This window comes from Gopherus flavomarginatus, chromosome 4 (genome assembly GCF_025201925.1).
Source record: "Gopherus flavomarginatus isolate rGopFla2 chromosome 4, rGopFla2.mat.asm, whole genome shotgun sequence".
Lineage (NCBI taxonomy): Eukaryota > Metazoa > Chordata > Testudines > Testudinidae > Gopherus > Gopherus flavomarginatus.
Genome location: NC_066620.1, coordinates 157,389,741 through 157,408,133, shown reverse-complemented (window position 1 = coordinate 157,408,133; position 18,393 = coordinate 157,389,741). Strand labels below are relative to the sequence as shown.

Below are 18,393 nucleotides of genomic sequence, written 5' to 3'. Positions count from 1 at the left end.
TTGACTGTTTTTGGAATTTTTTTTAAACTTCTGTGTCAGTGAAGTTAGCATTAAGTCTAAATGTAGAACAGTAACTTGTTAAATCCATACTTAAACCTTTCAAAATATCTCATTTTCTGAGTTAACAAATATTCATTTAAGGTGACTCTGCCACTGTTAGTTAATATTAGGCCTAAAACTTTAATATACGATTGCTATAATCTTGTTGGGAATGTCATCCAGATTTTAAACTTTTTTTCATTTTTAAATATACAGTTTTTATGATGGTAGAAAAATGGGTGATTTTTCCAGTTTCTTGGCAATGAAGTTTGAGCTTCTACTGTTTAAACAGTTAACTACTGCAGCAAATGGTGTTTGCAGAACTGTGTGTATATAGTTGCGGTTTATATGCCTCAACAAAGACTTAAAAGCTAACTGTGCAGTTTTCTTTGTTTCATTAGGAATGTTAGAAAAATAGAACAAGAGGACAAACTAAAATGGAAAGACATGTGCTTTAGCCATTAAAAGGATTCTTGAATTTACTTGCGTAAATAGTAATAACACATTAAAAAATCAGTAGTTCCTTTTAAAAGTATTTTTATTATATAGATTTTATTAAATATTTATATCACTTGAGATTTAAAATGCTACTCATTACTATTGATATTTTTTGTATCTTGTAGCACTAAATATTGTCATGATTTCAAAACTAGAGTAAGTGTTGTACATCTATACAAAATAGCAAATGATTTTGCAACATGAGCAATTTGGTTTAAGCTTGGTGTCTCACACTATGGTCTTGAGTTTAAGTTGAGCACTTCAGCAAGTTAGAATATAAATGTACATTAACTGTCATACTTAAGAGGTGAAAAGTTGATCTTAAAACACTTTGGAACATTGGCATTTCTCTGGTCATACTCTGAACTTTAAGGATGTAATGGAGTTGCTTACCACCACATGAATGTAGGCAAGTCTGCTGTTTGAACTGCTGCAGACAGAGAGAGATATATATATTTTTATAGTAGGTAACACTGAAGCCTGCTTCCCAACTGAAGACTATTTAGAATGTTCTCCAGGCTTGAACCATACTAATGCTAATACAGTATTTTAGGTCTATGTTAAGACTGATTCTGCACCCCACAGTATGTGTGCTCTCTAGCCTGCATCTTTTTCTCCTACTACTACATTATACTAAGTGGCTGTTCACTTATGGCCTTTCCTCTCATTTCTAGTTAAAATAAACGGGGGGTGAGCACATGCACCTCTGTTACCATTGAAGTGCGGCTTGCAGAACCTCTCTATGCTTCCTCCACCAGACTGGGGCGGAGCTTGGGATCTCTGCGCCTTGCAGCCCGGTGGTGGGGTAGGGACTTTTGCCCAGCAGGGCAGGGGGTCATCTCGGGGCTTCAGTAGGAGCAGGGCTGAAGCCCTGAACCCTGTCAGGTGCCTCCCACACGGCTAAAGCCCCGAGCCCCAGCAGATGCATCCTGGCTCTCGAACTTCTGAAGATTGTTGTATGTGGCTTACAGGGTCAGTAAGTTTGACCACACCTGAAATAAACAATTGGAATAGTTAGGCAGTGATGTGAACACTTTATCCTGCTTGTCATTGTGCATGGGAAGGGGATTCAATAGTGAGAACTTCAGGATGGCCACTGATGGCAAAAATTAAAAAGGGGTTGGAAATAGGAAGGGAGGGCATGCGTGAAGGAGTGTTCTAAATCCTCTGGAGTGGGCGGGACCAGCTTTCCTCAAATGTTTAAGAACATAAGAGCTGCCATACACGCGAAAGACCCATCTATCCAAGTATCCTGTCTCCAACCGTGGCCAGTACCAGAGCTCAGGGGAAGTGTATAGAATAGGGCAATTATGGAATAATCCGTCCTTGTCTTCCTCTCCCAGCTTTTGGCCGTCAGATGTTAAGGGTCATCCCGAGCATGGGGATGAATCCCCAACCCTGTTGGCTAATAGCCATTGATGATCCTCCATGAACTTACCTAGTTCTTTTTTTGAACCCTGCTATACTTTTGCCCATCACAACATCCCATGGCAATGAGTTGCACCAGTTAATTGTACTCTATGTGACAAAATACTTCCTCTTGTTCGTATTATACCTGCTTCCTATTAATTTCATCAGGTGACCCCCTAAAGTGTAGTTAGGGTAAATAACACTTTTCTGTTCACTTTTTCAACATCATTCATGATTTTATAGACCTCCGTCATGTTCTCTCTTATTTATCGCTTTTCTAAGATCAAAAACCCTAATCTTTTTAGCCTCTCCACGTATGGAAATTTGTTCTAAATGTCTCTATGGTGGCTCTTCTCTGAAAAAATGACTGTAATAATGGTTTTCCAGATCAAATTTGCTCAATTTACAATTAAAATGACTAGGGTTTTTTTGTTTTTTTTTAACTGCCAGACCTGCATACTCCCCTTGGGGTAGGAGTCCAGTTCTTTCTCACTAGCATGATAACTCTGACACAATGTTAACAGGTGCTATTTCAAAGGTGGCTATACTATTATGCCAGTAGATCTTTTACTGCTTAGTTTTCACAATGTTTTACTCTGTGAATTAGTAAGAAGAGCTCTGCAGACCTGAAATCACTGCATTAAGCCCCCTTCTCCAGCCTTATTCTAAACTTATTCAGCTAAGAAAACCACACATTAACAAACTTATCTCTTTCCCTTGTACCTTATTGAATCTATAATGAAAGCAGATTAGTGTGCACTAGATTTTCATGAAATGTCTAGGTTTTACCAGTGAAATAATTTCAAAAATAATTGGTTAAACCTGTGTTTAATCCTTATAAAAATTAAACAAAAATTCTTTCTTCTAGATTTAAAGAAACGTATATTCTGAAAAATGTTCATGGTTTCTCCGTTTCTGTTTTCTGAGAGAATTAATAGGTGAAATGAAGAAATAGCTCAGATGAAATAGCTCTGCTCAGAGTATAAAAAAGGTTATGTTCTGCTGTGCACAATAGAGCCATCAAGAAGGGTGATGTTAAATGCTCTCTTCATAGATTTATTAAATACTATTCTGAAGTGGACATGCCAAAGGAGCTTGTCAGTGACACTGAATGTATCTGTCCTTGTTAGCTTCCCTGAATGAACAATGGCAGATGTCTTGCAATGCATATCCAGAAAATCTACAGATAGCAATAATGTGTTCAGATACAAAATCTGATATTCCTCTCAAAATTAATGCACCTTGGTATCTTTGGTTACTCGGCTTTTCTCCCTCCATTCATCCTTCAAGACAAGTACTGTGCAAGGTGATATACTTGGAGTAGATGACACAATGTAAAATGTTTTCAAATGGTATCATTTTTGCTTCTTATGCTTAGTCTTGGAGTAGTATCGCTTGGAGTAAAGCAGTCTTTTGCAACCTAGAGTTCACAAACCACAAACAGATGGGATTACTACCTCAATCTACATCCTATTTTTGGATCACAAAGAAGTCTCCCTACACAGCATGATATAGGGAACACTGATCAAATAATCGGTATTGTAGGAAATGCTCTTGCTTCATTCCAGAAGCCAGAAAATGTGGGAGAGAGAGTTCTTCCCTTTTCACCGAGAAGTATGGAAAGTGAGGAGGGAAGGACAAAGTGGAAACAAAAAAAATCCTTTCCTTCCTTGCAACCAAGAAAAGGGAAGAAAGAGATCACTCCTACACTGTCTGCTCAACAGGATGTGAGAGAGAGGGATTGGGAGGGAAGAAAGATAGTATGTAGTATGATGATATTGCATTATTGGTCTGTCATACCAAATAACTCTCCAACCACATTCCATCATCTCAGTGCAATAGCAGGACACTATATTATAATTCTTTTCTGCATTTTAAGTTGTGAAAAATGCATTTGTAGAACCAGATTTCTGTCTTTCCATAGGTTTCTTCTGTTTGCAGTAGGTGCTCACAATAGTTGTTTTGTGCAGTCCTGGAATTAACATTGCTGCAGTAGTTCAATCTTGAGTAGTTCTAATATTTTAATAGAATAAATACCTAGCAGTTTCTTAGTTACATGTGTTAATGATATTAACATCTCAGTTTTTATAACCGTTTACATACTTTATAGCTAAAACAAATACATCTTTAAATAAATATGGTATACTGGATTACATAAGAGAATTGCAATTGACATGAATTGTTGTGAAGATTACCAGGCTGATCTCATAAATATATCAAAAGGGAATATAAAGGTACCTGGTCTCTGCTTATAGGATAAGATTCCTGCCAGTACTTGTTACCATAAGATAAATCAGGAGATACTTAGTGGAAGAAGAGATTGTGTTAAGGCTAATTACTATCTAATGTAATGTAGCTGCAGTTGTCCATAATGAATGGAGTCTTTGCTTTCCTAATTTATCATTTATAATAGAAAACGATCTCAGACATTAGAAGTACTGTCTTTGAAAACAGATTTTTTTTTCAAGAGAATGTAGTGCTTGTAAAAGGAGACTAACGCTGCTATAGGTATACAGAACAAGTATAACATGGACAGCTGCACCGTGTAAGCTTTCTCACTCTGACCTGCCAGTTCTTCTCAACTCTAACTTAAAGAGAGCCCTGTAGGGGTGGTAGGGTAGTTAATGCTTCATAATTATGAAATTATGCTGCTCTTACATGGATGTCAGCAGCAAATATTTTAGTTATGATGGCTGTGGGGGCTGGGGGTAAGTACGTTCTTGTCCGTTTGAAAAGTTCCATATTCGAATAGCAAAGCCCCGGGGTGCTAGAACAGTTTTAGTAGTGGGGGTCCTGATGATGGAGACCATGGAAACCGTGCATTTGTTATTACTACTTCAAGCCAGGGGGTGTGGCAGCAACCCCAGCACCCTTAGTTCCAGCACCACTTCCAATACCCTTACCCATTCAGTCCATCCCACTTCATCCCTGATCTTTTTTAACACTAAGACATATAGTTGTTCTCCTAAGAAAAAATAAATTCCATGCCTTTCTTACCCTGCACAAACTTGTAATAGCCATTATCAGCAAAGTACTGTCAATATTGTATTCTAACTTCCTTTTAAAAGAGGTTTACAGCATGTTTTGCTGGGGTCTTAACATTTCCATGCAAAATTTTGCTCTTTTAAGGGCCCGATCCTGCACCATTGAAGGTAGTGGGAGTTTTGCAGTTTGATTCAGTGGCAGAAGGAGTGGGGCCTGAGTGTGTGTTCTTGTTTTTTTACCGCACTAAAATATATTAAAAAATATTTTTCCATATTTTGACTTCTAGTGAAGCTGCATGTTTCCTTGTTTTAGATGTCTTTTCCCACACATCTAGTTGTACATTGGTTTCTAGTAATAAATGTATGACTTATTCATATGTGCAGTATCTGACTATTTGAGGATTTCTGTAGGTATATCTGTATTTTTTTCATTCTGATGTAATTTTTCATATGTAAATCTTTCAACTGGCTTTGAAAAGACTTGCATTCTCAGGAGTTTAGATAGCTACTTCATAAAGCCAATATGGTAAACAGACGTTTTAAAATATATTTGAACATAGATTTACTTAACTGGCTTTGGATTTACCCGATGTGCTTGGAATCTTTTTCATCCTGTATTTTGTAACGTCTGAAGTCATAAACAACTTTTTAAACAGTAAAACCAAGAAAACAGTATGAAGCTAGGAAAAGCACATTGCAGCGTAAAAGCTGAAAATTTAAAAGAAGAAAAACCAAAGGACATGTTCTCCTTTTCCAGACTATTAAACAAAAAAAATACCCCTTCCTTTTTAGCATATAAACAAATTGTGTCCAGTTTCGCCCCCCCAATTACTGATAAACTGATGTCCTAATCTTTGTAAAAGCGTAGTAAACTATAATTAGTAAACACAAAGCAAAAATAAAATCATGACACCATCATGGTGGCAGCTGATGAATATTTTGTTACACTGAAGTGTATTTATTTATTTTATTGGCTTTTCTATGGCACTTATCCCTATAGGTGTCTGAGTTTATCTTCACAACGCTCCTCTAACGTTGGGAAAATTTATCTATGTTTTACAGCTAGTGTAGTTAGGCACAGAGTGATTGAATTACCCAAAATCACACAAGAAGGCTGTGTTTGAATTCGCATTAGAACCCAAGTTTTCAGTGTTCTAGTCCAGTGCCTTAATGAAAAGACATCTTCCTCCATCCTTGTAGTCTCAAGTGATTAACAGTGAAAAGATTCTGAAACTTAATGATGTCTCTTTGTTTTTTTTGTTTTGTAGGGTACCCTTGAAAGTAGAACAAGCGAACAATGCACGAGATGCCTTGGCTAAAACTGTATATAGTCATCTTTTTGATCATGTGGTAAACAGAGTAAACCAGTGTTTTCCATTTGAGACCTCCTCTTTCTTCATTGGTGTTCTAGATATAGCTGGTTTTGGTAAGTGCTCTTTTTTCTTTTTTTTGTGCCAGTTTCATGTTTCCTAAATAATTTTATCAGTTTTACCTGTTCTACTGCTATCAGAGATGCAGTGATTCATGCATGATTTTGTGGTAGAAAGTTCTTGGATTTTCTTGTTGTTGATCATTCGTGTATGTGTACACACACTGTGGGTAGGTACAATGGTACATTAATGAGAATGGACACTATTCAGATAATTCTGAGATACGAAGGTATAGGGGAGTTTCTCACGATATTAACAGAATCTCTAAATCATGAATGTGAAGCTGGAGTATCTACACAGACACCGCTTTTTCCTGTGTGTAGCTCTGTCCAGTCTGTGCAGTTTGAGTCCAAGAAAGTTCCCAGACTAGGCATGGCAGAATTTAATTTTTACAGTTTTGGTGTATAAGATAGATCAGTGGTCTCCAACCTTTTTGTGTCCAGTAGCACATTCATGTTTTCAGAAGGGTGTGACGGGCGCCAACAATTACTCAGATACAGGGCCGGCTCCAGGCACCAGTGGAGCAAGCACATGCTACGGGGCGGCATTCCATCCATTCTGCAGTTGAAGTGTTTTTGGGTTTTTTTGTTGTTGGTTTTTGTTATGGGTTTTTTTGGCACCAGTTCTGGGCAGTACGGAGAGAAGCCGGGAGGACAGAGAACACTGGCGCCTGCAGCCCTGGAGTACTCTGTCCCCAGCAGGCGTGGGGCCCCAGCTTCTCTCCGGCTTAAGCCGCAGCCTCACGCCTGCCGGGGACCGAGAACACCGGTGCCCGCAGCCTGCAGCCCCGGAGTTCTTGGTCCCCAGCAGGCACAGGGCCGCGGCTTCTCTCCCCTGCTGGGCACTAGGCGGGCGCACATAATTGCCCCGGTGGGCGCCATGGTGAGTGGCTGCCCCTCCCCCCTTCCCAGCAGAGAGCTGAGAGCCTAGGGGGCAGCTGATCTCTCCATGGGGAGCTGCAAGCCTTGACTCTCAGCCCTCCACACTGCCCCTCTTCAGTGGGTGGAAGCACTCCTGGTGAGGATGCACACCACCAACAGAAGGAGGGTAATGTGGATATCAGCCACCACAGTGATGGCCAGGGGAACCACAGGTGATATGGCTCTTGTAAGGGCTGTGCTGTGAAGTAGCTTCAGGGCGGCAGGTGGTAGCGTGGAGATAAGGGCCTTGTTCTACTGCATTCTTGCTGTGTATAATAATAGTAATAACTTGTATTGGAGAGTGTGAGATCAGATATAACTGCAAGTTATTGGTTCCAGAAACATGAACTTTCACGTCCTTTTTATTTCTGGTTTATACCCAACTTGTTACAGGTACTATGAGACTCTGTAAAACCACTTCATTCAATATGCTTGTCATGGATCTGAACAAAAGATTTGGTGTTAAAACGTTAACTCTATTTAACCCCCTTCCCCCAACATTATATAACTAAATTTTCAGAATACTAATTTATCATAATTAAAAGCAGCTTAACGTTTTGTTTTTCAGAATATTTTGAACACAACAGTTTTGAACAGTTTTGTATTAACTACTGTAATGAAAAGCTGCAGCAATTCTTCAATGAAAGGATTCTGAAAGAGGTAATTTATATTGCACTTCGTCTGAGTAACCCACTGACTTTTCTGAAAAGAAAATTAAGATAAGGGTATATGAAATAGCAATGCTTTCCATACACTTTTTGTTCATTTTCCTTTTAATTACAACTAAAGAACTTTGTGTGTCTGTTATAGTGTAGAGTCAAGTGTATACTTAAAGTGTAGTTTGCTCTTGGTTGAAGAATTTTTCATTTGTTGTATATATCAAATTATTTCCCAGTCTGAATTGGTTGGTGCTTTGTTCATCTTTGGGAACATGCATTAAGCACAATGCACTAAGCAATTATTATTATTAATTGTAGTGTGTTAACATCTAGAGGCCAGAGTAGACATACAATGGAGACAGTCCTGGATCTGAAGAGTTTACAGTCGGAGCATGAGATTATAGGCAATGGGTGGGAGTGGGGGCGGGAAATGCCAGGAAACAATGACATATTAGTCAGTTTGATAAACTGGTCACAGCACACAAAATGCCTAACTGTTGTTTAGTGTAGGCTTTGTGGCAGAGGAGATTTCTAAGGAGGGATCTGAAAGATGACTACAAGGTAAAATCTAAAATGCACCATTTTTGTGGCTTTCCTTGTCTTCCCCATGCAAAAGGGGAGAGAGAGAGTTCAGATGCTCTTATTAAACTGCATGTGCCCCAGGACAGCACAGGTTTTTTGTCACTACTCCAACTGCCCTGCTTAGCTTTCAGTATTCAGTAAGCTCTCAATTACGAAATACTTTCTCCTCAAATAGTACTATCAAATGTGACCCCTTCTCAACAGGTAGTGCTCATGAAATCACTATGTTTGAAACTGATCTAGGACTTCAAAGTAGTGAATAAAAGCTAAAATGACGTGTGTTCAGGTTGCACTTCTGCTGCATATTAAGAAGACTTTGTTGAAAACCAGTATGATTGGATAAACTACTGGTTAAACTTTAAAAAGGACCATTGGTACTTTGGCTGGGGCAGCCTGAGAGGGGCAAGACTCAGAAACAGCTCCTTATCTTGTGTCTGTCTGCCTGTAATACTGAAGAGCTAGGTAGGAAAGGGATAAGAGCATAAGAGGTCAAAGCAGTTTATCATATTCCTAAGAACAAGAGTAATGGATTGGGAAGATTGTAGAGGCTCCCCTGAACACTGGATTAAGTGAGCCAGGCCTTTTAGAAGCTCAGGGCAAGAAAGAATCTGGCTACTTTGGCACAGTTTTATCCCCAGGAACTTATTAACTTTAATTTTAGGACAATGTTGACTTGTGACCCGAGAACATTTGCTATATAAGTCACTGAAAGAGGATATCAAACTCTACCATGCAATCAGAAAAGTGACTTTGTAATCATGGTTTAAGAACTTCTGAATGAACTTCCAGATAGAGCTGTTTTAAGTAAAACTGCATCGGTGACTAAATTGTTGGAAAATCAGGTTTTCATCAAACTTATGAGAGAGATGATTTTTCTTGTCTGAGTACCATTTTTCCTCAGCATGGCAGGAATATTAAGAAGATGCTTCAAATTCCAAGGCCAAAAACCTTTTTAAAGTCTTGTTGTCACTATGGTGGCATTTAACATCCTAAGCTTTTGGAGTTCTTGGTTTTTCTGTTGGATATATGTGATCCTGATAGTCTGAGATTGTATGGAGGTAGCAGAGCTTGGAGGTAATATTCTTATCAGTCTCTTACTAGCTGTATTTAAATTTAATGTACTTCCTTTATAAGACTCACTAAATTATTGATAGCAGTAAGCACTTTAAAAAAAATGGAAGCTAACAGTAACTAAAACTATTTGAGTTCTATCTAGCTTTAGTTCTGAAGGCGAAATAAGACTGTGTCATCTCTGTGAGAGAGTACTTTCAGAAAACAATTACAAGTAACAATTTTTTATTACTTTGTAATGCATACTAGAAAACTAGGTAAAAGGTCAGATTATACTGAGTAGCATTTTTCTGAGCAAATAGTTATTGTACTGCAATTACCTTAAAGATATACCAAAGCCAAGCAGATTTTTATCTTTTTAAATATTAAATTATTGTTTATAGTGCTTTTCTTCAAATTTTGGATACTATTTGAGCTCCTTCACTTGTCACATGGGCTGGGTTAAAGCCTATCGTGGCCAAAGGAAAGATGATATATTTCATAATATGCCTAGCAGTCTATTGCAGACACAAATTTGCTAAGACAGGCCAATAATAAGGAAATAAAAAAGGCTGTTCTCTGCCTATTCATGTGAGTGCTTGGAAGAATATTTAATTAAAATTACAATACATCGAAAAACAATAATTGATGCATACTCAGAGTTTGCAAGCTTTGTACAGATGAAAGTGGCATTTGAGTATATAATCAAATAATTTTAATAGTTTGAATGCTTTAGATTGGGTTTCATTTAGTGACTTATAATGTGAGGTGGCTTTAGAGTTTGTTACTATATTTAAAAGAAATATAACATTGTGGAGAGAGGATGATTTCTCCAAAATGTATCTAAAGTTTAATTAAGTTTCTCTTACAAGCTCTATCTGAATGCCTCCCTCCAATTTTGTCAGAAGTAAATCAATCTGGCTGAATATCCTTGTGGACTGGTGACATATAGGAATAGTGTTTTGCCACAAGTTTGCGGAGTTATAGGACAAGATATTTGCAAGATCAGATGTTTGAAAACACGAGTTCATATCCCCTGGAAAGTACCTTAACTCTTTTTTTTTTTTTTTTTCTATTTCTTATTTTTAGAACAGCTTAGCATGGAAATTCTAAACTTAATTTATTCTATTTATTCTTCTTGATCCCTTCAACAAGGTGAATTTTGTAGTTACCTGAAAGTTTTACTCGGGGCCTGTGGGAATTCCTGAGTACCTCAAACTTTAGAGCCTATGTGTGGAGTTTTAGATGTCTGGAGTCACTACCTTTGAATTTTAATTTGCATACATATTGGCTGAAAATTTTGAATTAAAGATATAAACATCCATAGGTAAGCCAATAGTCATTCTATGGAGCTAATTGTATCTTGGCCCCAGCTACTTAGCTTATTCTCAGAGTGTCTTGCATCTTTTAAGGGTTATGCTCCTTCTAATTCTATGAAAGAGATCCTAGTATTTCCTTCTCCACATCTGCATTTACAGAGCTAGTTCAGTGGGTATAGGAAGGCTCATTTCTTATATAAGGAGCAGACATTGGTTTTAGAGTCAGAGCAAATGTATTCATACCATCTCCTAAGCTTCAAGGTCATTCACAACTGTCTTTTCCTACTTGTCCACTCTCTTTTCTGATCACATAGCCCCCACCTTCTGTTCTGCTAAAGATATGGGCTGGGTGGTATGTGGGCTTAATTCCCTTTGCTTAGAGCACCTGTTTGTCAGGTGTTCAGTGGAGTTTCATATGTAACACTTTTTCTTAGGGTCTGTAAATGTGATTACCATGATGGGAGTCGGCTTTGGGGAGCTTCTGGGCTCCAACCACCCTACATTTTACTAGGGTGAAATGGAGTATCCCCTTTACACCAGGCTTTTTGCCCTTCTCTTTGTGGCTTGCACCCATTGGGCGCTCTGTCCTGGCTGTTTCCTATGAACAAATCCTGTACAGCTGCTTCTTATACAGAACCTAAAGTTTTATTCCAATTGGCTTCTCTGTTTCAGAGCAAATGCTTAGTAAATGCCCTTATGCACAGGGGTCAAATAACTTGTCATAATCAGCCCCTTCCCCTTTGCTCATCAAATCACACATTTTACACACACGTTCTCTGTTGGAGGTTTCTAAATCTCACCATGTACACGTCAGGGGTAATTTGAATCCTTTGCAACACAGCCTTTTAAAATTCATCATACTTCAAACTCTGTTCAGTTTCCACTTCATTAAACACATTTTATGCTTCACCCGAGAGCTTTGCAGTCGCTGTGGGCACTTTGTGGGCTTCTGGAATTTTATGTAATTTGCACAGTCTTTCAAAAGTACAGAACTATTCTTTAATACAATCTGATCCTTTGTGCTCGGGGGATAATTTATCTCAGCTGGGTGTTCCTTGTGAAGAGGGAACACTTGGGACCTGTGGGATCTGTTTGTGGTTTTCCTCCCAGCTCAGGTTACACTGTCTTTCCTACCCTTTCCTGAGGCTGTCCATTTTTCAGTTCCATGTTTCTCTAACGGGCAGCTGTCTCCTCTTCCAGGGTTTGCTGGTATGCTTCTCCTTGCTGTTGTCTTTCTGGCTCCCACTGGCTCTCATTTCAGCTTCCCACTTCTGGTGTTCATACACAGCTGTCACAGCTTCTCATTCTTGATCTTTCTGTTCAGCCTTCAGTCTGGCTATTTCTAATTTCATAGATATTTTGCTGTTGCTCATTTTTATACTTTCTTTTGTTGCCTGAAATAAAGCGAAAACAACAAACTGTAACTGACTGTCCAAAGCCTTCTCACGTAAAATCTACTTTATCAGTGCTTGAAATGTGAACATCAGTCAACCAGTTGAGCAGTGTGTGAATCCTGTCCTGTCCAGACCACACCACTGTGATGTTTTGATCAGGACTCCCAGAACTGTAAGCCACTGTCTTCTTACCCTTCTGCCTCAGCAAGTGAGAGCATTTCTGCTGCTACTAAGCTGTGTCAGCTTCCTGCCAGTCCAGCCCATCTGCCTTGCCAGCAAACTCCTCGAGAACCTGCCAATTTAAACTATGTCTTGTAGGTAACAAGCAATTAACCCCAGTTCCTGAGTTCCCCAGAGATGTCTCCTGGTATATTCACTGGACGCCCACAGAAATTATTAATTTCAATTCTTCCAAAGAGACAGAGCACACATTAGCCTGTTAGCTGAAGACTCACATTTGACTTCAATATAACAACACTGAGATGGTTTATAGTAAAACTAAGAATGTTTATTTACAAAACAGAGATTTAAATGATAAGCAAGGGAAAAAGAGACAGCTATTCTTGCAAACAAAACACACTTTTTAGTGTCTAAAATGTAATTTTAGCAAGTTACAAACTGTTACATGTTAGTTTCCTCACCTACATCAAGTTACCAGCATCTCTGGTCCTCCTGGCCAAGGGATCCAACTTTCACAGGCTCAGAGAATGCTGCTCCCTGTGTTCCCTAAATGACGGATAACTAAAATGTCTTTCTGCACGTTCTATTACAAAAAATCCATTGTCCCTGCCTCAAGAGCCAGGAAAGCTTCCTGGGATGCAGATTCCCTTGTTCTCCCTACCCGGGTGTGCTTACTAAATTGTCTCCTTTGCCACTCGTTAGCTTGATGGCTTTGTTTAACTTATCTGTAAATATACGTTCCTTGTACTCTGTAACCAAGCCAGCCAGACATGCAAATCCACATTCCTTTGTCAGGCTTGGTGTATGTACTGCCTTCCATACACACTTGAAGAACACATCTCCAGCACACACACACACAACTCTTTTTACTCAGCCTGTACACAATGCTTTTTGGGAACAGTGTGTCACTAGTATGTTCCATATAATATCTTACATGACACCTTTTTATATGCCTCTAAAGACAACTGTGTGTTGTGGGCACTGAGTGTGTCAAACCTGATATGAGTTACATTATGGTGAGCCCTCTGCCATTTGGCATTGAGGGGCACCCAAGGCCACAACTTATTGGTTAACTTCTCATGTAATATCTTCTACCTTGATATCAGTTTTTCATGGGAAAGGAATAGATCCACAATCCTGTTCGGCCCCTCTGGTTGCTGTGTAATATAAATGGTGGGAAGAGCACATTTGGGAAATGTTTAATGCTCCCAATTGAATTTTCAAATAGAAAAAATAAACTAAGCAGTTTATTGTCCAAGGTGTCCTGCAGTTATGTCTGGGTAGCATTAAAAAATCAATTTGAGTTTGAAAAAAAGTATATTTTTTTAAAAGGGGAGTGAGAGCAGGTAGGGAGGAAGTTGGAGAGGAGGAAGAAAATCGATTGAGTCTTAATGTATGTTATATAATTTTAGAACTTAGAAATTGGAGGGGGAAAAAAACCAACCCAAAAACTTACAAGGTTCATTTAAAAATGTTTTAAATGTTACCGTTTTAAAAAACAAAACAAAAGCTCTTCATTTTATAATCTCCATAAGACATCTACTACCACACTTTGGGTGGCGGAAGGCACAAAGGAGCTATATATCTGAGATGTAGCTTAATGGACAAGTAAAAGACATCTTATCTTAATGTTTTCTGAAATATATTTCTGAAACTTTAAGAATTTAAAAATGTTTTGTGTGGTGCTAGTTGCACTTGGTTCTTAGAACCATTTCATATGTCAGAATCACAGCACAGGAGAAACTTTTATGATCATCAGAAAGCTCAAATTGGCACTTAAAGCATACTGTAAAATAAAATACCCTATGTGGAAGGTGTGAAGGAGAAAAGATCGTAATTTTCTCATCATGTTTATTGTGACATTCTAAACTGGGATTCAGGGCTTTTTAGAATCTCTTTGTATTCGTTTCAGGAAGTCATTATTTTTAATCAAGAATATATTGTTTAGACTTTTTAAAAATTCTTGCATATATGTTTGAAAGTAATCAAGTAACCCTGCTAAGAAACTAGAAATAAGTTAAATTTAAAGATCAGTTTTTCCTGTTAATAATTTTTCATATTAATAATTTTTCACAAAGTGCTGAACTCCAAATGATTCTAACACTAGAAAGTAATGTTCTCAAGACAAATATTGACATCTTAGTGAAGCACTTTATCCTAATTTATCTAACACTAACAATACAATATGTATTTTAAAGAAATGGAATTGGAACTATATTAAGCTATAGCCAAGCACTTTAAAATCTCCTGTTTGTTTGTTCATTGTCATTATAAAAGTTAAAATTGTCTCTTTTGGTGCATGGGAAAAACTATTGTAAACGGTATTTTCCCCTGAATATTTTTATTTTTTCTATTTTAGGAACAAGAACTTTACCAGAAAGAAGATCTGGGAGTCAATGAAGTGCACTATGTAGATAATCAGGATTGTATAGGTATGTACTTGAAAAACATTTATACTGTTTCATTAAAGTGTTATGGTCCTGGAGCATAGTGGCTTTCAATAGAATAAAAAAAATATGTTGAGTAGTGTAGTAATTTTGTCGTATCAGTCACCGTCCTAGAATTGTGGATCCTGCTCTGGGGTTTTAGTTCCTGATGCTGCAACTGTGTCTGTGTGGATTCAGAGGTCTCTTCATTGATGCAGTTGCAAGATTGAGGCATATTTATTTTATTTTCTTGTGGCAGTTGTTGCAGATGACCCTGTACATCTCCAAGTACTGCCTGCTTCTGCCCACTGAGTTGTTCCTTCTGAGGGTCAAAGGTGGAGATTTCATCAGAGTCTCTGCAAGTTTGTTTTTGCAGAGAGTAGACCAATACTTGTGGCAGAAATTAATTCAGGGAAGATTCTTCTGCCCTATTTATATAATAGTAACACACAGAACCTCAGTCAGTAATGGAGTCTCATTGTGATAAGTGCATATAAATAAATGCTCAGACATAGTACTTGCCCTGAATATCTTGTAATTTTGAGTGTGGTGAACATGTGGAATTTTCCGGGTAAATTAATCAAAGCAGATAGTGTGAGGTATACAGAGCAATATTTTTTTTGCATAAGGAAATTTAAAAGATCTGTAAACCAAAGAAGAGATGTTTATATATTTGGAAATAAAGGGGTCCTTCCTTTACATTTTTTCTCAGTTTTTTTCCCCCCTTACACTTGTTGCTTGAACAGGATGAATTAAAAACAAAATAAAAATGTAGATATTGCTATTGTTTTCAGTATGTGAGAGGACTAAAAAGGTCTATCTGCTCCCAACTTTGGTTACTCTAATTGGGATTATCCAATATGATGAAGAGAGAAACAGACTTTGACATGCAATTCAGTGCAGCATTGACTGTGATAGCTTCAGGATTCCTATCGGGAGGCAGTGATGATGGCAGGATACCCCCATCTGGCATCAGTTGCAAAGTCACCACTGGTGGTTCCTTCTGAGCATCTATAGATGTGTTCAGACATCTTTCCTCCTAGGCAGACATGGACATGCATCACTGGCTCTGCATTGGCCACTGGTAGCCATGTCAGGCAAAGGTGACTGATGGCTGCTGACAGAACAGTAGGAGATGATCTAGGGAAGAAACCTAAAGGGTAGCAGCAAGAAAAGTGCTGTCCTGTTGTATGAACACAAACCAGCCCCATCTGGTAGTCTGATATGGGTACACATTTCCATGACTGTTGTCATGGCTCAAGGAGGTTTGAATTCCTACAAAAAAATCATTTTTAATTATTTCAGATGCATATTTATTTTGTTCAAATGTGCCTCAGAAGCAGGAAAGGGCTTTCTGTTGTCTTAGTTCAATGGATGAGAAAAGACAATACCACTGGTTTATGTATAAATACATTTTCATTTGAGGCTTTGCTTTTTGTGTTGCCATATGAGACTGAGGTGTGAGAGTATTACTTTATACTGCACCTTCCAAAATGTTCCAATTTCAGTGACATCTGATAATTTATAATCAGTAGACTCCTTAAATATAGCATTGATTTAATATGTCTATATTTTTTTGGTGGGGAGGAAATCTCACTCTTCTCTGCCTCAGTGCAGATGCTACTCCTGCCTAACGCTGGATCTTGGGAATAAAGGATTCTTCTGCCTAAATCTCTGAATTTAATATAGTTTCCTATAATAAAATTGAGAGAGGGCAGTAATTGCAGTGAACATCTGTAAGCAGTATTTGAATAGGGGACAGAACAAAGGTAGATTATGTTGGCTTAGACAGTTACTTTTCAAATCATCATCTTTTCTTTTTTCCAAAGCCAATATTGGGTAGGGCCAGGGTTGTGAGCAGATTTCACGCAAACCTATTTTGAGCTGCCATTTGAGCCTGTTGTTAAGGTGTTGTCTGGATGGTTTTATATACTGTACTATACAGCTGTCTTGTGGCTGACCATTGCCACTCTCTCCCTCCATGCACTCTTCCACAGAGAACAGTTGCAGGCGGTCACTATGGGGTCATTTTAGTGATGTGGTCAAACCATTGTAGTTAGCATCTTTTGACGATTATAGTCACTGCACTTTCACTTTTTTGTGGATGCTGCCATTTCTTAGTTTATCTAGTGTTACACCTACAGCAGGAACAATTTGTATAATGAGGGGGGCTAGGAGTTGTTGAACCAAACTGTAAATGATGGAAACCACTTAAAGCTAGGGGGTGCTGCTGCACCCCCAGCACCTTAGTTCCAGCACCTATGCCTACAGCACAGGAAACTCATTTCATATGTTTGTGGCTTTTGCTCCAGGCTCTTCATCAATACCCATGTTTCACAACCATAAAGTAATGTGGGTACAATGAATGTTTTATATAAATCTAGTTTTAGCTGTCACAGACGTTGATTTAACTATCTGAACATTTTTATTCAGGCATGTGAACATTCGTTGTCAATAGCTGTCTGCCTTTCTATGTTGTCTTCACGTCATTTGTTAAATGTTATGGTGGAACCCAAGTAGCATGAACCATCTACTTGTTTGGTTACTACACCATTGATGACTAGTTTAGCCTGTTGATTTTTGATGTTGCCTTTAGTTTGGTCTTTTGTTCATTTGTTTTTAATCCCCATTCTCTGGATGTTGTGTACAAGTTAGTTGCTGCTTCTTGTTTGCATTTCTCCACAGGGATTATCATTACAATATTATCCGCAAAGTCAAGTTGATTGATAATTTGTCCCCAGTATTCTGCAGCCTCCACCGATGTTACTGAGAGAGTGTTGGACTGAGTACGCATCCTTGTTTGACCCCCTTTTCACTTCAAACCACTCTCTCGGCTCACCACTGACTCTTACCGCGTGCCAAACTAGGCTGTACAGACACTGCAATATTGGAATCCATTTCCTGCTAAAACTGTACCACTTGAGTACTTTTCACAGAGCCTGCCTGTTAATGGAGTTGAATACTTTCTGAAAGTCAGTGAATGTGCAAAATAGATTCATTGATCTCTCTCTCCTCTCTTCCACCCCCCAAAGATTTGGCGCAAAACAAATCACTGATCTGTGGTGGACCATCCAGGTCTAAAGCCAGCTAGTTACTCCGAAAGGATTTCCTCTGTTTTTTTTTTCATTTGGCCGAAAATCATTCTACAGAATACCTTACTAGGAATGCTTATAAGACTTATTTCTCTGTAGCTGTCATCATCTGTCACCTCACCTTTCTAAAAGAGCAATACAATAATTTAGTATTGCCAGTTTTCAGGGACTTCGCCCTTTGTCCCTGCATAGTTTGTCAAGGAGCATAACCTTGCTTCTTCCACCAGGCTTTAACACTTGAGGCAGTATACCATCTGTACCAGGTGTCTTGTTGATTTTTCAGGGGCATGATTGCAGTTTCAGTTTCTGCTTCCAATATGTGTCTTCCTTCATTGTTGCTTTCACAGTTGATAGCCTCAAAGACTATTCGTGTTCAATAGCTGATGAAAATATTCTTTCCATCTTTTAAG

At 38.4% G+C, this 18,393-nt stretch overlaps 1 protein-coding gene across 2 annotated transcripts in view; it reads left to right on the top strand.

Annotated features, from left to right (window-relative positions):
- The window catches only part of MYO6 (myosin VI), a 169,933-nt gene that overhangs the window by 83,091 nt on the left and 68,449 nt on the right, over window positions 1-18,393 (top strand). For both annotated transcript variants that reach the window (XM_050950114.1, XM_050950113.1), the window contains exons 13-15: window positions 6,200-6,357; window positions 7,850-7,941; window positions 14,825-14,897. In XM_050950114.1, the coding sequence (XP_050806071.1) occupies window positions 6,200-6,357; window positions 7,850-7,941; window positions 14,825-14,897 (323 nt within the window). The remainder of the gene's footprint in view (window positions 1-6,199; window positions 6,358-7,849; window positions 7,942-14,824; window positions 14,898-18,393) is intronic.